The following is a 27,539-nucleotide window of genomic DNA, read 5'->3' as shown; positions in this document are numbered from 1 at the left end:
AAAAGCATTCAATAATCTTAGAATTTAGAACAATCGTATAAAGCTGAATAAAAATTAACGAACATTATTCTATGTAAGGAAGGACACAAACTAAATATCTTTTCTGAATTACAAAAATAGTCGAGAATTTTATTTACAATTTAGATGTATATTTACAAAATGTACAGATTAAAAAACGTTGATACCTAAATGTATAGAAAATGAGGAATATTGCATAAAAGCATGCAAATTAGCTTTGAGCATTATCAATTGCATAAGAATTTAACTAGTAAAGACATAAATACATAAAAAAATAAACTTATTTTTCATAATCACTAAGTAAAATAATTTTCATGAACAATTCCAGCCATAAACTTTTAAAGTTTTTTCAGTTAGAGCTAACAAATAAGATTTTTGATTCATTTTTAACTCTGCAAGGTCTAAGACTGGAGACTCTGTTCGAAGTTTATCTATGCACTCACCGTTGCTACTATTCCACACTAGAGCCTGAAAACATAATACTTTATTTACAGATGAAAGAGAAATAAAAATAGTTTCAAAAGTTAAAATTTTCCAAAAACATAAAGAGTAAAAAAATGAATTAAAAGAAGATTTGAAACATAAACATATATTTAAAGAAGTTACACAAGGAGTTATTGACAAATCATTTCAAATTTATGTAGAAAAATGATTTTATATCAAAATAAATGCTTTTTCACCTTACATGTAAAGAATATGCTATAGTAATACATTAAATTTCTATTGCAGTGGAAATGGGCAAAATTAAATAGGGTTGTATGATTTAACAAAATTTTTCATACTGTATGATTCACATCACATACCGCTTGATTTAACTAAACTATTAGATTGCATGTATTAAGTCAATTCACATTGTATAATATTAATTACATAATGACTGGAATGAGTGGATTTTTCTATGTACACATGATCAGGCTTTCCACTCAATTACAGAAAAAAAAACTTCCCTGACTTTTCCAGGCATATCAGGCAAATCGCAACAAAAATCCATACCATATTTAATCTATACTGTGCAATTTTTCATCCCAAAACTTTGATTTTTTTAAATTTGCAATGTCAGATTTTGTGAGCAAAAACATATAATAGAATGAGAAAGGTAACATGGAAAAGTTTCTCTAAAAAAGTGAAATTTTATAAAATAATTGCTTAAATTGCAATAATTGATTACTGTTACTAGCTAAGACTGGTTATTTTCCAGGTATGATATAGGAATTTTCCAGGTTTTTGCAAAAAATTACAACTTTTCCTGCTTTTTAAGAGTTAAAATATAATTCCCTGACAATATCATGTTTTCCCTGACCCGTGAGAGCCCTGATGTTTTAGGCTAATGGCAGAAACAGGTTATTGAATGAAAAATCATCCATTTCTCAAAATATTACGGTTGCAAGTAAAAAACTTGCCTTACTTCAAAGACAGATGAGGGAACATTTTGAAAGATTGAGATCCCCTTTCAACTTTTTATGTTAATATTGTATGACGAGGATTTAAATTAGACTTCAACGACAGTTTAGATTTTCACAAAAGTTACATAAACTTGGTTAATATTGTTATTGATGTATATTTATTTACAATTGTAAAATATGATGTCTATTTAAGAAACCTAAGAACTCCCCTAATATATGACATGTAATGTATACATCTAAGATAAAACAAAGCATTATAAAAGAAGAGTAATTTGCTAGAAAATATTCAAATAATATGAAACTCCATACATCCTTCTTGTACTGAGCATAAGAATGCCTACATCTATTCCAAATAAAAAATTTCTAATTACCTGAAGCTCATTATAGACTTCAGGTAAGTATTAGTTCATTTTGCATGGTTCTAAAGCAACTAGTCCATTAGTGTAGTTACAGAACAATTAATCTATCATTGTAAATCTAGAAGAAATACTCAATTAGGCTGACCACTACCAGCAGAAGAATCAGATAGCAAATGAAAAAAACTGCAAGAACAAAGATAAACATCCAGCTTTGTATATTGAATCTCCACAAAATCCACCAGGAGCACTCTATTTTGACCACCATTAGCCGCTTTGATAATCATTTTATCCCATCTTCTAGAATAAATCCATATTAAAATTGGTACTGATACTTCTCCACACAAAACATTTGTACCAACACGCCACACTTTAAGATAAAAATGTGGAGGTGATGTCCTTAGTGTAACTATAGTACAACTAACCCATTAGCTGCATATTAGCTGATTACCAGTTTTAATGCTATTTGATTTTTAAATCTCTCTTTGCTAGCATGCAGGAAAGGCATAGAGGCAAAATAATGTGTAAAAAAAAACAAGGACATGAAAGGACTAAACTGGAACGTAATATAACTTCAAAAAACAGGGTCACAAAATATCATAACTCATAAGAGCAAAAACAGGTAACAGTTAAACAAGCAAATTAATGTTTGATTGGGATAATATTTTAAATGCTGAAGAAAAATAAACTACATAGCAATTTGTGCACAATATATGCGCAATTGCACTTTTTGTTGGGTAAATAAGAAACCCAGAAATTAATGCTTAGGAACCACAAAAAAAGCAACACTAGCACAAAACTGGAAGAAAAAAAGAAGAAAAAAGGGTATTTTGACCCATTTAGACATTTTTATGGCAGCAGCAGTGTATATATACAACATATATAAATAGATGGCAATTAAATAAATATTCCCAAGAAACTAAAGTGGCAAGATATTACTTTATAAAAAAACTTCATTCGCTTCAAAAATACACAGATTGGAAGCAGTTGACAAGTTTCAAGCACTCAAAAATAGGCACCCATTTTCAAGACTGGCCAGAAATGAGAAGAAACAAGTGATTTGAAATATAAAATGTAAAGTTGCTAATGAAAAATGGGAAATAAAGAGGAGGAACAAAACTAGAAAAACCTTAATAGCCAAGTTAGTTCGTGCAATGTAATCAAGTTATCAATGTGCAATGTTATCAATATAGTTTGTGCAATGTAGTCAAGGATGCACTGACAAGGACTTTCTTGTCAAGGGGACCTAGGCTACATATTGGCTTCAGGAAATAATATTCATTATAATTACATTAACCAGTATTCCATATGTGTTTCTCTTTTTTGATTTTTAGTTTTTGCAAGACAATATTAATACTAGTATAATGGAATCTGTCTATTAATCAATACTGATCTGATCAGCCTGGACGTTTTATTCATATGAATAGCAAAAAATAACTTTAAACTTACACCATGGGAATCTTCATCTCCAGCACAAATAAGAAGAGAGCTGGGATCTGCCGGATTAGGTAAGAGTTTAGACCTTGTCAACTGTAGTTGAGTTCGCCCACCTAGTATAGTTTGTACAGGATTACAAATTAAATCACCATTCTCTTTGTCACATCCCAGTTCACATACCTAAAAGAAAATTATCATTCCATAGCCGCTAACATAGATAGGAAAGATCCAGTAGATTTTACAAAATTTAAATTTCTTAATAACTGCAGCATGATATACTAAATACAGTGCACTCCCGATTATCCGGATTAATCACCGGGACGGGTCGCACGGACAATCGAAAAACACGGATAATCCAAAAACTCCTTTTTATTAAAGAAAAAATTAACATCAGTACAAAAAATATAAAAATTACTTACATTTGCATGTTGTATAACATCAAATTAGGAATTTAACATTTACTGCTTAAAAAAATGTGTAATGCGTCTTTGCTACTGCTGTTTGTTCATCTCTTGCCGTATATTGACACATATTTTACGTACTGTAGTAACGCCACCATAATCAAACCCTCGTTCTCCCATATAATAATCTAATAAAGTTTCCACAGATTGTAGAGCAGCAGAATCAGGAATTGTATTTCCCTCATTTATTACATCTTCTGCATCAGTACTATCATCACTCTTTGATTTAACAACACAGTTAGTAACAATTTCCTCATCTGTTAAATACTGGAAGTCAAGCTCACATACACTTTGAAACGAATCTTCTAAATTTTCTTCATCAAGAATTTCTAAACCTACGATTTCTTTTCTTTGTTCAAAAATACTGTTATCATATTCTTCAATATAAGAAGATCAAGCGGTATGATCTTTCTCCATGATTGTGATAACGTAGACGATTTTACCTTTGACCATGCTGCTAATATACTGCATCCAATAATTAATATTGCTTTCAAAAAGTGTTATAACTTCATAACTTACTATTGCAGAGATTATTATCAATAAAAAACATTAGATTCATATTCTGTTAATAAATGGCGAGGCTGATTTGACAAGGATTCTTATATCTTATAATTTCCAGGAGTGATGTAACTGTAGGAGAAAGAAAAGCCGGAAGATGGCACTAATGATTGCATATTGAAGAGTGTTTTCTTGCGCATGTGCAGTGCAATCGGCGCCATTCTGAAGTGAATGGTTCTCGTGGAAAGGCGCATTAAAACGGAGCTCTTAAATTCCTGTTGTCGAAGTGAAATGGAGCAAAGAATTAACATTAAATTTTACTTCAAATTGGGCAAGACAGCTGCAGAAACCTACAAATTGTTAAAACAAGTTAAGGCAAGGAAGCATTATCTCGCTCAAGAACTTTTGAATGGTTTAAACGCTTTCGAACGCGAAAGCGTGGAAGATGATCCGCACACAGTTCGTACGCAAGCCGGAAGCAATTGAAAAAGTTCGCGTCCACACATTGCGTTTGCCTGTGAGGCGATTCTTAGCTCAGCAAGGTGTCGTTGAGTCACAGCATCCACCATACTCGCCAGACCTAGCACATACTTTTTCCTGTTTCTTAAGCAGAAAAATTCACTGAAGGGAACAAGATTTCAGGATGTCGAAGCCTTCACGAAAACTGTAACGTCACTAATGAAGAGCATTCCAAAAGAGGACTTTAAAACTTCTTTCCGAAATTTGTACAGCCGAGCACAGACGTGCATTACGGCTGATGGGGATTACTTCGAATAATATTAAATGGCTATGTGTTTAACTTTTTTTTCTTCTGAGTTATTCCAGGAGTCCTGGAAATTAATAGCCAGACCTTGTATATTTTACATGCATGATAATCTTGAAAATGTGTCTCTTTAAAAAAAAATTTTGCGACTCCGAAAGGAGCACGGATAATCGAGAGTGTACTGTATTTTACATACAGGAAATCTTAGGGATTTTTATTGTCCTTAAAATGCAAAAACTTTATTACACAACTAACTATAAATGGTTCACAATATTTTACATTTATGATAGATATTAAATTAACTTAAATTTGAATGTTTCCCTCATAATTTTAAATAGTAATAGACAATTTATTACTGACCGTTAAAATATTTTAAAATTAATTTCTTTTAAAAAAGAGTTCAAAATAAAAGTAAACATTATGTATTAGTAACACTTGTTTAAATATTCCAAACAATAAATTGTGCAAAAATTTTATATCAATAGGAATTCATTTTAGAAAACTTAAGCAATTTTAGGAAATTATTTAAAATTTACATAAACCAGAAGAATTTTTATTAAACCAGTAGACCAGGAAAAACTGGCAAAATCCAGTAGTCTACAGGTGAATCCAGTAGAATCGGCAACTATGCCATTATAAACGGAAATTTACTAAGCTGTAATTTAATAACATCTATACAAACTGAAATTAACAACCTAAATATTAGCCCTAGCTTTCATATAGTTTTATTTATGCAGCAAAGAATCAATGATTTTTGTCAATTATTTATGATACTCAACCAACATTATATAAAAAATTACAATTATCACAACTTGAAATTTTCAGTCATCTAAATTGTCTAAACATATTTAAAACATGTATATGTACTTATTACTTATAACTCCAGAATTTTTTGTATTATTAATATGAAACTTGGACACAACAGCTGCAAGGGGTAAATTTAGCCCTGAATCTTAAAATCTATCAAAATTTTGACTTAGTTTTTAGTTTAGCACATTCATTAGTACTTAATTATTTTTTATTCATTATGGTCAGATATTCTTTATTCATTACGGTCAGATAAACACAATTTACAACATGAACATGATAGCATAGGCAGATAATGTCACTTAATTAGCATTTTACAAGTTATCTAAAATCACAAAATTAGTCTGTTTATAGATATGCATTAGAAAAGTAGAACTAAATAATTTAAAATCAACAGTAATTGAAACAAATAAAAATTAAGTTATGTATACAAAAGCAAAATTAAAGAAGAAATAGTACTAATTTGTATAAGACAAACATAACAAAAATCGACACTCTTGACACCATTAATGCTCGAAATAAACTTGTGATTAACTAATAATTTAATTTAAAAAATAGCTAGGGTCTAGAAAGTAAAATTAATGGAGAAAAGGAACTTTATCTTTTAGAGAAACCATGAAAAATTATCATACTGTTATTGACTCCACAGAAGTTTAATTAATTTTGTTATTGAAGTAAAAATTCAAATAAAAAAATAAGTTGCGCACTAAAGAGAAAGAGCAATGAAGAAATGGTACTTATTCGTTTAAGAGAAACATAAAAAAACATAACATTATACACACTAAAGATGCTTTATTAATTATGGTAATAAGTACTAGCTGAAATGAAAAAAAATATGCTATGTACAGTACAGAACCCGTCATCCGGAAATCAGAAAACCAAAAAGCCGGAACGAAATTCTATAAATTTTCTCACCATTTTTAAAAAAAATTTGTTTTTTTTCCTCATAAGATTTTACGATTTTTCTTTCTTTTTTTAAAGATGTTTACCTTACCATCATTTTGGAAATAATCATTAATGTATTACTTCATCGTTTTTTCTTATTTTTAAGATTATTTCCAATTTTCTTTTTTTTTTAGTTGGGTTTAACAATAAAAAAAAACGGCTTTTTGTAGCGATTCTGAAAACAGGGAAAATCAGTTATCCGGAATAGCGATGGTCTCTACCATTCCGGATAATCGGTTCCCTACTGTACTATAAAACAAATCTAACTCTACTAAATTGTTTAGGAAAAAAGTTAAAAAATGCCCATATCATTATTGAAGCTATTGTTCCTTAATTTTGGTAATAAATACTAAAAGAAATTAAAAATAAGCTATGTTAAAAGCAATATTAATGGAGAAAAGTATTAACCTATTTAGAAGATGAACAGGATTTCAGAATGTTGTACGGTATTGGCATATAAATTGCATATTTTTTACCACTCTATATGAAGAACGGGTATTCAGCCAATCAATAATAAAAATAAGAGAAAGTAAATTCTATGAGAATGAATATTACATAAGCAACTAAATAATTCATTATTAATAAAAAAAAAAGAGAGAAATTCAATGAGAAAGAATACCATACAAGTTACTAGAACAGAAATTTAAATTAGTACAATAAGAATGCATACCATGTGCGACACACGAGGTTGTTTGACAGAAGGACGGCAAGAAATCAAAAAATGGCCAGATGTTAGTTCTGAACTAAGTGATGTAAAAGGACCTAATAAAAAAGCATGAACATTAAAAAGAGCCAGCGAATTAATACTACTAGTAATATTTATTTATTAGCTTCAAACAAGAATTGGTTTTAATATTACTAAGAACACATAAAATATTAATGATGTATAATTATTAAACAATAAATTAAAATAGAAATATTAAAAATTAGAATAGAAATATTAAACTTTTAGTATTTAAATAAACAAATTACTAGATAATATATAAAGCTAGTTTAAAATATGTAATTATAAAATTACCAAAGCATGGTAATGGAAGAATTTTGTAGTCTCCTACTTCATCTAGTTTTTGATAAAAACTACAATCAGAGAGCTTTCCAACAACAGGTCCACTTTTACTACAAATGAGAAAGCATGGATAAATTTCAAATAAATGAATATATTTAAATTTTTAGAGACACAAATTCTCTAACAACCTAATTTTAAAATATTGTTTTTCAATGCAAACATTTTTTTAAAAAAAATATTCATTTCATTTAATTATAGCACCAATATATTTAGTTTGAATGATATTAATCATTTAAATACAAGTTAAATATGCAATACATCACTATGATTCTTAAAATATAGTTTTATCTTCATACTATTATTAGGAAATAAGAAACTTAAGATTGCTCTTTTTTTATATTTAATGCTGGTACAAGCAGGAAACATCTAAACAATTTCTTCTATAAACAGGACTCGACAGCTCTTTATAGACCTAGGCCTTCTGTAAATGAAAACTAATTATTGCCTTCGGTACAGCAGAAGATTTTTGGCGTAGTTTGCTTCCCATTCCTTCTTAGATAAAATGAAGGACGAAACCTGTTCTAATCGATTTCATTCATTTAATAATATTCTTCCTTCAATAATATATAAAATTTTTCTTTATTCATAAGATGAGAGAAATTGGTTTGTTATGAGAAAAAACATACAAGTCAAAGCATAGTTTTCTACATATAAGATCATCAAAAGAAGAGTTTTAAAAAAAAATTGCATGTTACTGAAGTACAGAAAGATATTTTATCATAAAAATAAAAAAATGTTAAAAAAATTGTGTAAAAAAGATGTGTCATTTTTTTTACTGCTAAAGTTGTAAGGATAATTACACTTTTATTTTAGTTAGAGAAACTGTTAGAAAACTTGATTGGTAAATCTTAGGTCACGAAACTTATATTATTAACATAAAAGTCATCTTTTTAGGTAAAAACTTTTTTCCAGATTCTCAATGAAAATCCTAATTTATAGATAAATATACATATTTTTTTTGTTTCAAAATATAAAAATATACTAAGAGATCAGAGAAAAAATAGTTAAAATTCCGTAAGGTATAGATTAAAATTATTCATTTTAACTAAAAAAGTATTACATTGAAACCTCATTGTTACAGACACTCTTACAAAACAGATGCCTCTCACTACAGGCATTTTTTTTAATTCCTTGAGAATTTTTTATGAAAAAACCATTATGTATACATGTATATAAACCTATATGTATATATATACAGTTTCTACATATTTGTTTTTTTTTTGCCCTGTAAATAATATAATTTTGTTAAGTTTGAGTAAATATATTTAGCAATTATCAGGGTTGCCACAGAAAAAGAATTCGCGAAATAGTTGCTTTTAGTAGCCTAAATACAAGAAAACGCAAGGAAAGTTAAGAAAAATAATAAGTTCATTTTGAACTTATATATATATATAGATAGATATCAAATATATATATTGTGAAAAGTGATTACATAATATCATATTGAAAAATGTCTTTTTTTTTAAATCATGCGGCTATTCGAAGCAATAACCATTGAAAAGGTGACCAAGAAATAAAATAGACTTACAAAGGAATCTGCAGATTGAACAAAATAAAAAGTGAAGACTCAAATTCGCAATTCAAATTTTTTTTTTTTTTTTTAAAAAAAAAAAGAAAAAAAAGAAAGTTCAGTGTGTTTTAAAGCTATCGCGAGCCGCAGATTTTAAACCCAATTTATGCTTAAAAAAACATTGCTAGGAGAACAGAAAAGTTTCCCAATAGTCTCCTCTTCCCGAAAATAGTCGCCTCATACCAAAAATAATTGCATTTCAGTCGCCTGTAGTAACCCTGAATCATATTTAAAAATTTATGGCTTTAGCTTCGTTATTAGTCTACCTGTCCTGCAATGGGCAACTCTCATAAGCAGACAATATTTTGGTTCCAAGAAAGTCAGAGCGTATACGTAACCAAGATACCAGTGTTGTAATAATTACACAATTTAATTTCCTTCTGTTGTAATGTTAATCTCATTATGTACTTAGTACTTATACTTATAATTTTTACTTGTACTTAGTACTTATAATTTTTAACAAGAAAATTAGAGAAATTGAAGGAAATAAATTAATTGGAATTTTTACACAATTTTATAAACTAAATAGTTCATTGAACTTAAACATTTAAAAATAAATATATAACTGATAGTTTGAAAATGAAATACACATTTCATTGATTGCAACACAGAATTGGAATATTAAACATTCAATCCAACACCACAAAACAAACAGTTAAAACATATAATTTACAATACAATCACAAAACAATCAACATTAAAGGTAGACAAAAAAAAAGTATTAAAAAAATTCATATCACATGCCACTAAAGTTAGTTAAATTTTTTTCTTTGAATTTAGAAATTAAAGACAAACCTGGGGTTAGATAAAGACAGTTTACGGAGACATTGAATAGCAACAACAGGTGTATTACTACCAAATCTAGGCAATTCATTCACAGATCTGCTTGTAACACGAATGTCAAACAACAATACTCCACCATTCCTCAAACCACCATAGAAATACATAGGATCATCAGAATCCCATGCACAACTCCATGCATCACAATCAAGAGAATACCTAAATAATTTTATTGGTTAGGTTAATATTATGATCATAAATATTTAAAAATCAAGGTTTAAAAATTTTTCAATAACGATTTTATGAAGTTTGTACTCACAGCATATAATTAAGTCTAAATCTTAACAACAAATTGTCACAATTTAGAAAAAAATTCACTTTGATAGTCAGAAGAATATATAAATTAAATAGTTCCTGTTACATACTACTGAATTAAAAAAAAAATCTACTTTTAAAGTCAACAATATATTTTTTGATAGCTATTCATTTTAAGCATGTAATTCTGTCATCATTGTTAACAACAGTTTTACATGAATTAAGAAAAATTATTTTAATAAGAAGTTCTTGTTCAAACAGTTGGTATTGAATTTCAATAAATTTACTAATTAGCTTCAAAAAAGTTTGTTAAGTGTTTAGCAAAAAAAATATTTTTTTTAAAAATTGGCAAAATATATTTTAAGGTAGATCTGGATTATATGCATGATAAAAGTTGCCCTTCTCAAATATTCCTCACATGAATTTCAGTGCTAAGGACATTAAACACACAAAGTTCTGCATTAAGGGCCTTTTTTAGCACAAATAAATTAAATAAACAAGTTTAAAAGCTTTTTAGAAAAGAACAATTTAATATAGCTTTTAGTTTTGATGTAGATACATCACATTGGAAATAACATATTTAACGAAAATGGGGTTAAAACATCACAAGAGATAACACCAATGAACTGTTAATTAATGCAATATCTTCCATTTATTAAAGTTATAAAAATTGCACAAACAAAATAATTTCAAAACTAAACTTTAATCAACTGAACGACATTAAAGCATATATAGTATAACATAAATAGGAGAGGGTTGAAAAAGTGAAATTTGTTTTAATTGTAGAATAGTGTTTAAAAAAGTAAAAAAAAAAAAAAAGGTATTTGATGAGAAATTTATTTTATTTTATTTTGATAAGCAAACTATTACTTACTCTTTTGATGAAAGATAGAATCAATAATCTTTTCCTAATTGGAATTGTAACAGGAAATTAATTATTAAATAATTAGAATTGCAGCAGTAAAAGTTTAGAAGCAATACAAGCTACAGTAAAAACAATCACTCACTTTCCCAAGAAAAGTACTTATCAGGTCTTGTTTTGGAGGACATTTAAAACAAATTGGAGCAAAATTTGAGTAGATTTGAAGCAATTTAGGGGTCTAAAAACAGTTAAAATAAACAAGACCAATCAGAATGGCCATAACTTTATTGAAATTGTTTAATGAATGCAGTTTAAAAAACAAATAACATAGTGTAAAATAGCCAAATATTGTCATCAAGTTTCTAAAACAATTTAACTTTTAAATAAACCAAAATTTAAATGGGGATCTTAATATTTTAATAATAAAAACTATCAATTTTTTTCTAAAATAAAAAATATAAACTTATATCTATATGATTGCTTAAGTAACATAATTATTCATCTTTCTTTATTAATAAATCAGTAATTTTTCATTATTAAATGAAGAGTGTTTTGCTCGTCAATATAAACATGCTAAGCAAATTAAATTTAAAAATATTTTTCAAAAAATTAGTTAATCAGTGTTCACCCCAGATTTAAAAGTTCTTTTTGTTTTAAAACATTCAATTTTTAAATAAAATTATGATCAACACTCAGAGAAAAAAAATTTTTTAAAGAAGAATATCAATATAAGTATTAAAGATAGAGTAACAGACTTTCTTATTTAATATTACTTCTTAATTTTTATTTTGCTATAATTCACTCAGTTTTAAGATATTAAAAAAAATATATATATATTTGTCAAAAGTCAGAAACTTCACCTCTGATAGTGCAGTTTTAAAAGATTATTGAAAGCCATGACAAGATTTGGTATTCGTTTTCTTAATTTGAACTCTCAAAACCACTTTTTTTCAGAAGTATTACCAGAAAGTGGTTTTCTGGTAATACTTCTTTAGATCTTGATTAAATCCAAAACCGTTGTCTTGTTAATTAAAGATAAAAAAAATAAAAACACTCTCCGGTCAGAAATAAATTCCCTGCAATTTTTTGTCAAATTTCATACTTCTTTTTTTAAATTACTGTAGTTTTTAATTAAAATTAAAAAAATTACCAATGTGTTTATGAGCATTGAGAATTAAAGCACAAAATTTTTTTTATTTATCTAAACTATCTTTATGAACTTGTTCATTTCTATATACTTAAAATTGTCATGACAAAAATAAGTATAACATAATTCTATCAAGAGGTGGAGATATTTTTGAAAATCAATTCATAGCTGTTTTTCCTAAATTTATTATTGAATTCAATTTAAAAAAAGATATGCTTGTTCGTTAGAAATTACAAAATTATTAATAGGAATTTTTTAAAAAAAAAAATAGCACTGAATATAGTATCACTGTAGTTTTTAATCAAAATTTTAAAAATTACCAATGTGTTTAGACGTATTGAGAGTTGAAGTATAAATGCAAAATAAGTAAATTAGTTAATTGTTAACTTTTAAATCTAAAATTGTTTATTGCTACATACTTAAAAATTTCATGACATAAAAAAAAACTATTAATTTTATCAAAAGTTGGAGATATTTTTGATAATCAATTCATACGTTTTTTTATATTTATTCTTTAAGAAATTCAATATAAATAAAGAAATGCTTGTCTGTTAGAAATAACAAAATTAGTAATTGGAATTTTTGAAAAGCATAGCCCCGATTACAGTATCACTGGATCAATGTTTATACCAAATGACTAGCAAAATAAAACAGTTTTAATATCGAATAATAGATAGAAAGCAACTTGTGAAATTATGTGTGATCATCATATTATTAATTACTAACACTTTCAAAATTCCCAGCATTGGTGTAAATTTTGCAGAGAATGCTATGCTTCCCACAGGCATTTTCAAATTTCCTAAGAATTAAAGTATTTCTATGTCGCCAGGAAGAGAGAGGGCACCAAGTCAAATGTTTAGAAAATAGTTAGAACAGAAAGATTTCTTTTTACCACTCCAATTCAAAAAATTGCAATTTAATATTTACATTAAAAAGATTGATGCTTACGTTTGAACTACCGAGTTTGTCAAAACATTAGTGATTTTCACAGTCTTGTCAAGTGAAGCTGTCAACACTAAACCATCATGAGAATGAAAGGCCATATCTTTAATAGGCTTCTGATGAACCAATACAAACTCTGCCAGCTTCATTTCCTGAGCTGCGATCTATGAAAGAATATCACAAATCTTTGAGTGAAAATGACTAATGATAAGGGTATCTAATTAGAGAATTTAACACTAACATAATTAAATTATCTCGACAAACATAAAATTATTTGTTAAAGAGAAATTGCACATCTTTATAAATGAATAACAAGGGTTAAAATAAATGTAAAGGCAGGTCAAAATTGTATTTTCACGTTGTTTTGTACTGAGGACAACCTAACATCTGAATTCTTCTGCTGACATAAAGTCACATGAAGATGATTAAAAAACACAGCACAGCAACAAGTTTATGGTAATTGAGTGGTATGTTATTAAATCATTTTTTAAGATAAGCAATTTAATTAGCTTTGGGGACGACCCAAACAAAATTGAGGCTGCTTTAAGGAGCCATTACAAAGTTAAGAACAATTTCACAAAATTCTAATTTGTAATAAAGGATCTTTCCCCAAGTAATTTTTTATTTTCACCAAGTCTAAATATTAGAACTTTTATCAAAATATTCAACATATTTAAAATTATTTTGATATTACATATAAAATATAGTGAGAGCTAAAATATTTTACTTTTTTCAGAAATTAATGCATTAATATTTTTATTTTATTCTACTAAAATAATTTTTAATAATTTAAAATAATTTAACTCTGACTCTTTGAAAATAACATTTCATAATCATATTAAAAGCTTTACAATGAACTACATTTTTAAATGGCTGTAAAAATAATATTAAAACAATTAACTTGTCAATGACAAAATAATTTAAAAATACTTTCTTCAGATATTTCTAGAAATACAGTAACTTAATAATTTGGCTTTAAAGTTCACTTTATAAATGAATTAACATGTAATTTTTGTATTAGTCCTCTTTAGAATTTATTCTCTCTTTAGAATTTTTCTTTATTTTTCTCATCAAGTTATTACTCTTTAAAGATTTAACCTTAAAAAAAATTTAGGAGAAATTATCTTACTTTTCGAAACCCATGTCCAGGAAACATGTCATTGTTGGTAGGTTGGGAAACTAAAATCAAACCTAGCAAATCACAGACATCAACAATTCTACAGCCACCATTTTTAAAGATTTCAATACTTTTGTCTAATGAGAATATTGAGCTGTTCTTTTTTGCTGCTTGAGACAAGTCCATGAGTTTAGAACCAGACCTATAATTAATAATTTTTCCTGGAATTAGAGCACCTTTTCTCTCTTCATCATAAGCAATAAAATATTTTGAATTTTAAGATATTTTATCAAAAAATAAATTCTTAAAAACTTAATAACTTCAATATTTTTATCATAAACTGCACAAAACTTAACCCCAAGTGTTGGCTCAAAGCATGTCTAATTGATAGGCATGAGCTTAACTAGGAAGTTAACAATGCAGTGCATAAAGCTGATCACATTGCTACCATCATGAAGTTCGTTATGAAATTTCAAAGCTTAAACTTCCATGACCCCCTCGGCTGAAAGCTGGCTTTTACAGCTTGAAGGAGTACTTTTAACAATATATTGGTGATTACAACTTCAGAGAAATTATTGAGTAAACTTAGTTTTAGTGGAAATTATTATCAAAACTCTAAGCATTCTTAAATATATATATGTGTGTGTTACAGTGAAGAACCAAAGTATGGTAAATCCTAGCTTTTACTGGCAAAATCTAGCTTTAGCCAAAGTATTTCGATCTTAAGTATGCTTTAATATGATTCTATTTCAGATTTTTACTAAGCTTTTGAGGTAAAACCTAGAAGTTACCAGACTTTGGGGTTTTACTGTAACATATAAATACATTTATATTTTATTCACTATATACAGTGAAACCTTGAAAAAGCGGACACTCTCAAAAGTAGAAAATTTTAAACTACATACTATGCTTTACATCAATTCATCAGAAAAAGATTAAATGGAAGCTTGTTTTAAATGCTAAAAATAATTATATTATAATTTAACATTTTAAAAAAACTTTTAAAAAATAAAATATTAAATTAACCAGTTAAAACAACTAAGGAAAAAATCGAAATGAACTTTCAATAAAATTCTTAAAATAACAAAGCAATAAAATAATTCTAGGCCCTAAAATAGGAATATCAAAAACGCCATTAAAATAAGTTATTAGTAGATTTAAGTACTGAAGATATTAAAACATACTTTCAAAAAAAATCTTTTTTATTGTAATCAGTGATCATAAATAGAAGGGGAAAAAAAACAATTTTTCATTCATTCATTTGAAAAAAAGGAAAAAATTATGAAGTTGAATAAAAAATTAAATTGTGTGGTTCATTGATTAAATAATTATTAATAATTTCTGTATCAATTAGCCTTAAACCTTCATACACAATTAGAGCAAAAAATAACTTTAAAATAACAAATGAAATAATTCTAAAGAGGTCAGCAATTATAATATTTAGAATTAATATTAATCACATTAATAAATATAAGTAGCAAGTATGGGCAGTCAATTTATGACCAAGATATCCTAAACTTTCATAAAAAAAACTTTCAAAAAGTAGAAAGATAAATATTATAAGTATCTAAAAATTTTTTTTTAAAATAGGTACCTATATTCTTGTAACAACTTAGTGGTTTCAATTAATTCTTTTTTTAACCTTTCACATTCCTGTAGAGCCATCATGTGACTCAATTTCTCTCTGGCGTAATCCATTTCCACTCTTCTTCTTGTTTCCCTTTCCTTTTGCAATTCCTCAAGAGCTTTGTCTCGTTCAGAAGAATCTAAAGCCTTTTTAACAAATAAATAAACATTTCAAGAAAACCAAGTCTGTAAGTCCAATTAAGTTAGATAATAGAATTATAATTGTCAGATAATCGAAGTTCAGCTGCAAGTAAGAAAGTTAAAATCAATATTTGAAAAAAATGCTCAAAAAATATTGATTTTAACAGATTATTGATAAACTAATAGATGCTCAATTTTGATAATTTCACTAGGTAACTTTTCTAGAGTGATCTATTTTAATTCATTCAAAAATGGCTGCTATTTCCTATCTATAAGAAAACAGTTTAAAGGTCCACAATGCATTACTAGTTCAAAAACATAAAACTTTAACTTAATATAAGTTAAGAAATTGGATGGAAGGTTTTGACTATCAAAGTTCTATTGTATATAATCAAGATAAATAGATAGCTAATATATAGCTAACACACACTTAATTCTAACAATATTAATTTGTTAAATATTTCCAGGTTATTAGTTTGAGAGTAATTAAAAAAATAGTTATTATGTTTTGATATGATCTTAAGATAATTTGAGAATACATACAAAAATAGTTGTCATTCTTTATTCATATAAAAGATGTTGATTGATACAAAAAATGGTTATTTCCTATTTATAAAGTTAAAAAAAAAGTTTATAAAAAGTACACAACACAATAATTCAAAAACATGCACACAAAAAACTTTTTTTATATTTTAACATGGGTAATTAGAGGGGAGAATCTGATTATAAAAATTTTATCATTCTATTGTGCATATTTAAGATAAAAACATTTGAAAAAATATATACAGTAACACACACTTAGGTTTTAAATTGTTTAACAATTCTAGGAAGGCAGTTTAAGAATACATACAAAAATAATTGCTATTTTGATACATAAATGTTTTTTTATTGGCTTAAAAAATAACATTAATTAATTTTCAATATTTTTTTAAAGATCATAACTGACATACAAAAAACGAATGATATTGAATGATAAAATTCTTCTTGTTCATTTAAATAAAACTTAAATAGCAAGAAACCAGCAATCAATTCTAAACAAATTTTTATTTGAGGAATTATATTTATAACAAATTTTGAAAACAAAAATTAAAATATTTATTCAAGAAATAATAATTTAAGTTTGACAATATCTTATACCGTTTTAGAATTTTTTAAGCAAGTATTGCATAGCCTATGTAGCACCTCGATTGAGTATACTTAATTAAAATTTGGTTATTAACCCTTTCGCGACAAAGTTTTTTCTTTTTTTACAACAGAACAATTATGGTAGCATAAACTATGAGTAGGGCAGCATTATGTACGGTAGTGCCATCTATGTTCTGTGAATGAAAATACCTACAAAAATATTGGCAGGATTGGTGGGAAAGTCTCCCATTAGACAGAGAAGTGTTTCTGTCCCAAAAGATATTTTTGAAATTTGCTTGGGACGTATGTGTCTGGTTAGACGTGAAAGGGTAAAACATTACCCTACTATAATGGAAGAGACACTTTCAGATTTTGATATTTCTCAAGAAATACTTAAGGAATAATTCTATAACTTTACAGATTTTTAGAACATGCCATTTTTCATACTTATGAATAAGGTTTAAATATTTCAGGTGGTTTGAAAGATAAGACTATAAATTACGAACATAAAAGAGTATTTTGAACACCTTATGCAAGAAAATATAGCAATAAGCTTGTAATGATTACTTTGGTTTTTATTTGCAAAATTTCAGAAATTCTACACAAAATCTCATAAGCCTAGCTTTACTCAAGAAGATATGAACATTTTTGCTAAAACATAACTAACTTTTACTGCCTTATGTTTTGTTTAGATAAATGAACATGTTCAACAAAATTGAAGAAATTTTTTAGAGCTGACAAATGATAAAAGATTTCATTAGATATATATGAGAAAAGTAAATTATATAAGTCAGTATTTACATGCATAATATGTTATAAAAGTTTATATTACTACCTTATATTAAACTTTAGGTAATATAAAATGAATATAATAGAATAGTACCGTGAGTATAAATTTAAAACATACCTTTACTGATTTAGCATAAATGTTTCTAATCTCAGACTTTCGAGCTCTAGCATTACATTGCGGGCAACGTGCATTTTGTCCCTTCAACCATCGTGTTATACAACTAAAAAGGAAAGGGAAAAAAATACTTCAACACTTAAAAAAACACTATTTATGTATAATTGCAGCTGATATAAAATTGAATGTGCTTACAAAGATACTCTTAAATAACAAATAAATGATAAAAAATATGGTTTTCGTACTAAATTAAAAAACATTGTTTTCCAACTTTCAAAATCACTAATTTATCATATATTAGATCTATTTGCCAATTCCTTAAAGGAATAAAAGTTAAGAAAATTAATATTATGCATACCTAAAGTATACATGTATAATTCCCATAGAAAGTCAGATTTGAACTTAAGACTTTTTAAATACTATAATTGTGCTGGTATGGATTATATAACATCTTTAATTATTTTAATAGAACATTTGCATACTAACTAAAAAAAAAATGGTTAACAGTAAAAATACTATATATTAATGACTACAAGTTTTTTTTTTTATTTTTAACTTTATTAGATAGAACTGACAAGTCCAGTGGTGGGGAAAAAACTAAATTTTTTTTTGTAGTCAACTTTCACTACAACTACCATTTATTTACGTTTCTAGTTTGTTACAAATGTAGTTAACTATAACTCTTTAAATGTAATAATTACAAATTACTTTAAAAATGCAGTCACTATTTAATTAATTTTTAAGAAACAAATTTTGCTGGGGGATTAAATTCACACTTATGTACAAAATCAAAAAAAATAAATAAATAAAAACTCAAAATTAACAGAAAACATTAATATTCATTAAGAATAATAAATTGGTTTAGTTAAACATGGGAAATTATAAAGAAATATCTATCCATGTTTACAAGTCATTAGCAAATTTATTATTCTTAACTATTTTCTTTAAGAATTCTTTTTAGCCTCCAACTTTTTATGTTTTTCTTGGCAGGGAATATTTAAGGAGAAAAAACAGAGTAAAATACTCGAAAAATGAAGAAAAAAAAAATTCTTTTGGATTGTTTACTCCTTTAAGAATATTATATCGAAACATTGAATTGATTTGCGTAAATGAAAAAGTTACTGCAGCTGCTGAAAATGATAGTGAAAAAGTATCTTATAGATCTGGTATTGGAGTAAGTTGCAAAAATTTATATACTTATATAAATTACTTATCCTAAAACTTCACACACAATTTTTTCAAAACTATGTTTCTCTTACTTGCTGTATCATTAACTAGTATGTAGTTGGCAATATGGATAGGAAAAAATCCAGTAGATTTTACAAAATATAAAATTTATGATTATTGCACTATGTACTAAACATTTTACGCATGGGGAATTTTTATAATCATCAAAATAGAAAAAACTTCAACATTTTCCAGCTATGATTGACATTAAATGAACTTTATTTGCTATGAATTATGTTTAAATAGTAATAGGCATTTAATTCGTCAGAGATAGCTAAAAGACTTTTACAATAATTTGAAAAGGGAGTTCTGAATAAAACAAACTGAACACTTTAGAGCAAAAATAAGTTTTAAACTGGTCATTCTGTAATACTGTTTTAAACTTCTTTTAATAAGGCCCGCTTCATTATCTATCAGTTATACAAATTTAAATATTCAAGCAAGCAAAAATCTGTGCTTAACTTTTATTTTAGTAGAGATTTTTTTAGGAAACTAACTCAATTTTAGGAAATTTTCTAAAAATGCAAAAAAAAAAAAAACAGGAGAATTTTTATTAAAGTAGTAGACCAGGAGAAATCGGGAAAATCCAGTTGTCTACTGAAAAATCCAGTAGAGTTGGCAGCTATGCTAGTACCATTTTCAGCCAATTTACTTCCAATTTTGGCACAATGTTCATAATAAATATAGTTTTTATTGCAGATGGGGATTTTTTTGATTGGGTTAATTGGTTTGAGTATGCCACAAAAATGTAATTTATTCGATATCATTTTCTGTATTTTTATTTTCAAAACACTGCCATTTTGTGTATATATTTAGATAAAGCAATAGTAAAATAAATATAACTTACTTTCACTATTTACTTACTAAATAAATTAACAACTTATTTCTACAATGGCATATAATATGGAATACAGCTAAAGACATTTTATTTATATAAAAGAAACATTACAATAAATATTATATAAAAGTTTTGAGACAATTTTTTAAAATAATAATTTTTAAATATGTTATCTTTCAAAAACAAAATAGACAGAAACTTTTGGAGATTATTTAAGTTTAAGAATATTTCATTTTGAAAATTGAAAACTTTTACAGATAGACAAAATTTGAGTTCAATTCAAAGACTTAATTACTATATTAGATAGAGAAGAAAAAAAATAATACACACATGAAATTTTTTATAACGCAAACATTTTTCTTCTTAATCCAATGTCGGAATAAACTTACAACACAAATACAATTTTAAAGCAAATTAAAAAATACAAAGCTAATAATTTTGAAAAGAAGATATTACAAAAATTAATGAATTTATGTAACATTTTTAATAAAAATACATAAAAATTATAAGTATTAACTGAATATACTTGTAATATGAATATTACTGAAAATATATTACCTCCGACCAAATAAATGACCACATCTTAGAGATACTAATCTATGCTCACTAGAATTTGTCCATGGTTCAAAACAAATTGTGCAGTTCTGGAAAAAAAAAGAAAAAAAAAAGTAATAAATTAAAATAATTAAGGATATACACATAAAAAAAAGGTTCAGCAATTGATTCAAACAGTAAACATTTTTAAACTAGCAATTAAAATTGTGCACAAGCTCATCCTTTACTAACCATTCCACTAAAGTTTTTGGTTTGCCACATGCAGTGAAAATAGAGTGAAATCAGAACAACGTAATAACTGTGAGAAAAGTGCAAAGTGCAGGCTAGAGACCAGCATAATTGCACACAAATCAAAATTTAGGGCATTCACAATGTCATAACCATTATTTAAATGATAAATGCCAAACAGTGAAGAAGTAACACAACAAAACACGATGTTTGAAAGATGATAACAAAAATCAACAGTTAGAAACATTTTGTATCAAGCATTAGCATTGAAGTATAAGTGACAGCTCTACTTACAGTCTCACATAATTTACATAATGTCAATGCAAAAACACCTTAATGAAAATAAATTATTAGAATTACATTATTTCAACAAACCATATCTACAATTTAAAGTTTCCAACAAATCTTCAAGTTTTATTTTTAACTGATAAATTATAGAATTCCTCATTAAATTTAAACTTGTTTATTTTGTTTACTTTAACAATCTTAAGCATGAAAAATTTAATCTAATATTTAAATTTGACTATTAACATTCTAAGAGTTTAGACTTAAATATGATTACTATTACCTCTCAATCACTAGAAAATGTCAATCCAAAGCACTCTAACATTTTCAAATATAAATTTCAGTTATTTGAAAAATACACATGCTTAACAATATCTAAACTAGTCTTTGAGTAACTAGAAAATGTTTAGACAATATTTCACATTTCATGAACAATAACAATATTTGAACACTTGACAAGTTTAAACCACAAATTATTAACACCGATTATTCTCGAAAATTTCCTAATATGAAATTTAACTTTTCGAAAACTTTAAGGTAAATATTTACAATAAGTAACTAAATTTACCAGTACACCCATTGAGCTATTAAAACAAGTCAAAACTATTACAACTTAAATTTCAAGAAATTTTAACTTTTCGAAAACCCTAAGGTAAATATTTACAGATTTATAATAAGTAACTAAATTTACCAGCAAATCCATGGAGCTATCAAAACAAGTCAAAGCTATTACAACTTAAATTTCAAGTTTGAAACATCTAAATTTTAACTTCAGTATAATTAACATTTATTATCCTTACTTACACGTTAAACTCTAAAATTGCAGAAGTTTAACAACACCATTAACTCCAAAATTTAAACTTGAAACAATCTTTTGTATTTTTTAGCAACACCAGCTTTGAAATTAGGTTTTTACAAGTTTACATCAGTTCGATAAAAACTAAATAATATACACAAAACTTAAAAAAAAGAAAATAATTAAAACTTGTTTAGAGGAAAAATATTTTGATTTTTTGTTAGACCTGAAATAAAAAACGTAAGTCACATCAATATTAAATTTGACCTTTCAATAACAGAACAGTTTGAATAAATTTTGAATGAAAGTTATATTGCTTATTTACATTACATTTTTCAATACCTTAAAACAAAAACTTTCAAACCATCACACTTTTTAATAAGTTAATTTAATTAAAAACTTTATTACAAATTACATTAGGTTTGTGTGAAAATACAGAATTGAATGTTTATAACTATTTTTTTTACTAAAAGCTATATTTTTACCCTGGCCAAAAGAACTGCTTTATTACAAAATTTTTTTTTTCTTCTGAAGTTTGAAAAAGAAATATTTTTGATAATATAAAAACATTTTTCTTTTAAGCCCTTGGAATAACATACCTAAGTCATTGTGTTTCTTATATAAAACAAAAATATAAATATTCTTGTTAATCTTAAGTTAAAAAATCGTATGATCAGATACCTGGCCATCCTCATCCATTGAATTTTCTGCACCTTTAGGTCCAACAGTTCTTCGCTGTGAAGATGCACGAGCAACATCATGATTTACAGGTGTGGAATGAGCAGGTACATCAGCCTCTCTTGAATCTGAGTCAGGTTCTGGAGAAGAACGTAGGAGTGTACGTGCACCGGCCGCACGCTGCACAATAAATAGAAAAATTCGTTCAATTAGAGCATTTTTTAATTTAAAAGAAATCTCAAAGTTATGTATATATTTTATGTACTAGCAATAAATAAATTAAAGCAAAAAGAAATTGTTTATTTTAGTCATTCACGTATATAGTATAGATATACAAATATAGAAGGGACTAATTTTTCTCTTCTTTGAGAAAGGGTGGCTTAAGGAAAATTTCTCCTCTAGATAAATTTGTTGCTTACCAACTTAAAAGTCTGGAAATAAGAGAAAAGTAAAAACATTTTATGAAACTCATCTCAATTGCATAGCAACAGAGAAAACTTGATTAAACTTCTCACAGTAAATTCAAAAGATAAAATTTGAGAAAATTCTCTTAACACGACAAGCATTTTCTTGTGAGTAAAAGCTAACATAAAACACCAAATTATAATTTTTTAAAAAAATATATGAAAGTCACATAAGTAGTATAGCAACAAAAGAGAGGAGCTAAATTTTACAAAGAACAGAGGTGATTTAATAAAATTTCACCCAAACATCACAAACCATTGCCTTGTGAATAAAATGCTAACATAATATAAAATTTTTAAAAAAAATTATAAACATCAAAACTCAGTTGTCTAGAAACAATAGAAAGTAGCTAAATGTTACCAAGAACAGTGTCAATTTGATAAAATTTCTCCTAAAAATTAAAAAGCATTAAAGTCAATTGAATTTTTTAATATGAATTTTACTAACTTCTTGGCCTCTTTTTTTAAATGAGAAATCAATGTGTAAGAAGCTGTGATACATGAAACTTTAAGGTTATTGGATCATCTATTTAATTTAAATTGCACTAAAATTTTATATACTATCACAACAGAGCAATTTTTAGAATTTTACTATTTTGTATACTAAAATTTGTTTATTTTAGGCTTTGTTATTATAGCACTTATTGTTGTAAGTTTGGTAGAAGAAACCCTGCCTTTAGATTTACAAGAAAACATTACATAAAAATAAATAAAACAATAAAAAAGGTCAAAATTTCTAAAAACAAATAATATAAACCTTCAAAAACAAATTCTTAAGATTTATTGTTAATCTTTTTTGGCCTTACATGATAGCAAATTAAATCACTTGAAGAAAAAATTTAAACAAAGAAAAACATATCTAAACAGAGAAAAAGTTTGTTTAAATGACATCTGAGATCATGTTCTCAAAATGCTGAAGGAATGAACAAATAACATCTGTTACGCTGTTACCCTTATATGGACAAAAACAAGTTGGAGGCCTAGACTTTACAATATAGGACTTTTGACAAATTTAAAGCTTCCAGTAATATCTGGTTAAAACATAAACTATAGTGCCAAAGTCGCAAATATATATACATATCAGGGTTGGCAGGTTTTTGACATGTGACAGTTTTTGACAGTTTAAACCATGGTTTAAACCGTCACGTCAAAAACCTCACTGTCAAAAATGTCAAAAACCTATATTCATATGTGAAATTTAATTAATACATAAAATTTATATATTTTTTAAAGAAGGATAGTGTTTCTACATATGTTCTAGAAAAAATAAATTTAAAATTTTGAAGAAACACTTATATTTTGAATAGTAACCAAAATCTTGTACTTTTGAAAGCTCACATCTTTTGTAATATTATGTATTCATTTTCATGTGTTATTGAAAATCTGCAGTGATATTATTAAGAAATTTATTTATAACCAAATTTAGTGTATAGTATAGATTATACTAAAAATTAGACATTTTTAAAGATAAACATTAGCAGTTTTGCACATTAGACATCTTTTAAAGAAAAATCTTTTTAATATTCTTTTAAATCTTCTTAATAATCTTTTTAACATAAGACAATACAAATTTAAGTGCTTTTTGTTAAATACACAGAGTAGTTAGTGTCGATTTACAGTATATTCAGCCTATTCATTTACTATGCTGAAAATTTAGTTTATCCAAATACTTGTGAATTTCATTTTGCTGAATACTATATACATAGTTTTGTTGAATACCTAAATATTCAGCTGTTGAATAATTACTTCTTGCTTTCAAGATATGCATTATTTGTATTCTTAATACAAGTGGGGGAACAAAATTAAGAGGTAAAAATTGTTTTAAAATGATAAGTGTAATAATTATAAATAAATATAATAAACAATATGAATTATATTTATCATTATTCACAAATATAACTACTTTTAAATTCAAATTAACATACTGGATAATAAAGATATTTGGTATAACATTACAATTTTTTTTCATACACTTGTATCAAGTTTGTATTTATACAACATAACTTGTAAGTTCCTTATAAATATTAGTTATATGTTCCTTATATGTCAAAAATGCATAGTAATAAACTTTTAATTTTCTTAAGTATCAAAAAAAAATTTTTTTTTTTCAAAATATATATATTTAAAAAAATTTTTTGCAAAATTTTTCTGCACATGCATTTGAATATAAATTACTGAGATTTTAAATCTGTTATTTTACCTTAATTTTAATTAAAAAAATATTTTAAATCCTGCTGATTACCTATAGTATAATTAAATTTCAATATGGCAACTGTTGGTAGTTTTGAAGTTTATATATTTTTTTGGCAAACTTTAGTTTTTGACATTTTTGACGGTTTAAACCAGTATTATACCCTTGTCATGTCAAAAACCCAACCCTGATACATATATATATATAAATATATATATATATACATATATATATACGAGGGTCTGTCCTGACGATACAACATACAAATATTTGGTATTTAGCCTATATTGCTCAACACGGAATATTCTATTCACTTTGGATGAATAATGGAAACAAAATCACTCGCATTTTTATTAATTTCAATTGACATATTTTAAATAACACTACTTAGTAATATATCACTTTTAATGTGTTAAGCATTGAGTAAACTTAAATAATTCCTAAATTTATAATATTTTATTTAAAAAATTGCCAGAAATTAATTTTTATTTACATAATATTCTATTAATTAATTAAATAAATAAATATAAATTGATTATTTATTTACAAAAAAACATATGACTTAATGTTAATAAGAATGCACACTTAAGATTTTTAAAAGTAGAAATATTTTCTTAGAATACTTAATTTAAACTTAGGGAAACTTAGTTTGTCGCAAACCGTCTTTCTCCCTTCACCCTGGGAAGGGTTTATTTGATTAACAAACCAATAATGAAAATAAACAAATTTGTGAAGGGTCCGATTAAAAGATAAATTATTTTATGAAGGGTCCCAAATTTCTTCTAAACAGACGCTTGATATATTTAAGGCCTATCTCATCGAAGGACACTCTGATAAATAAGTTAAGTAACGCAGTATTTGCCCTTAGGAAGTTTCACTGTATTTTGATGTCACCTAAAGTAAGTGTTAACCTTGCATTTATATATATATATTTACTATGTAATATAAATAATTATATATATAAAATAAATATATATATACATATATATATATATAATTTTAAGGTATTTCATAAATACATTACTTAACTATCATTTAGTACTTGCATTAGGCACTTCAGAAATATCTAATTTCATAAAAAATATTGCGCTTAAAAGTAGTAAGACAAATAAGAAAGTTTAAAATTTAATATCAAGGCTGTTGTGTTATCCAGAAAAAACGACTTTTCAACTACTTTCTGGAAGAAATAAAACATTAATGAATGCCAAGACTAATTAACAGTTATTTTAAGTTTTAAAAAAAACTGACATTGAAAGAAGCATTTAGCAATTTATTTACCAAACTATTCAAACAATACATATGCATAAAACAATTTCTTAGAATTTTGTTTAAGAACAAAAGCTTTAACTAATGGCTGTGGAGAAAATATCAAGAAACACTTAAACTATAAACAGAAATAAAAAAACAGTATGCACATAACCTATAAATTAACTGCTAAAGAACCTTACTGAATAATTTAGTGCTAAGATATTTCTTACTAGAAAGAACAATACATTTTAAGACACAAATCACTCCAAAGGGTGTCATAAATCATAGAAATAGAACTCAACAACAATGGGACATTACGAGCTTACCACTCTTACAGAATTTCCATCAGAATGATCAGATTCGTTATCGGATAATTCTATAACTGGTAAATAATCCTCATCATCGGTCTCAAGTTCACCCTCATCATTGGATGATATCATTTCTTCATCCATTAGAAGGTGGTAATAAGCAAATAACCAAGCAATGGTGATTTTTTTTACTAGTACTCAGCATCAATTACAAACCGATAAACATTTAGAGATATTACATGACAGTCTTTTAAAATTCCAAATAGGCTGAATAAATTTATTCAAGATAGAATTTATTCAATAGTCATTAATCAAATATACTTTAAAATATGAAAGTATAAACATTCTTTAAATATAATTAGTGCTTCACGATGTTTGTTTACAATTGTTATGCCGCCACATTTTTCCTAACTAAAAATAGCAAGAATTATTGTTGCC

At 26.3% G+C, this 27,539-nt stretch overlaps 1 protein-coding gene across 1 annotated transcript; it reads right to left on the bottom strand.

The window, feature by feature from the left end:
• Positions 1-99: 99 nt before the first annotated feature.
• LOC107451266 (E3 ubiquitin-protein ligase rfwd3.S) lies at positions 100-27,539 on the bottom strand. Its single transcript, XM_087157485.1, has 12 exons — positions 27,120-27,539; positions 22,894-23,070; positions 20,907-20,992; positions 18,287-18,389; positions 16,082-16,260; positions 14,500-14,689; positions 13,377-13,534; positions 10,120-10,323; positions 7,707-7,804; positions 7,359-7,450; positions 3,227-3,394; positions 100-486 (listed from the first exon to the last, which is right to left on the bottom strand). Exons 1-12 carry the CDS (start codon positions 27,243-27,245, stop codon positions 331-333), a joined length of 1,737 nt encoding a protein of 578 aa, XP_087013611.1. The 5' UTR covers positions 27,246-27,539; the 3' UTR covers positions 100-330.

The sequence above is a fragment of the Parasteatoda tepidariorum genome, chromosome 2, assembly GCF_982258835.1.
Source record: "Parasteatoda tepidariorum strain Cologne lab strain chromosome 2, Ptep-v5.0, whole genome shotgun sequence".
NCBI lineage: Eukaryota > Metazoa > Arthropoda > Arachnida > Araneae > Theridiidae > Parasteatoda > Parasteatoda tepidariorum.
Note: the sequence above shows the minus strand (reverse complement) of the source record. Positions and strands in the feature narration are given on the sequence as shown.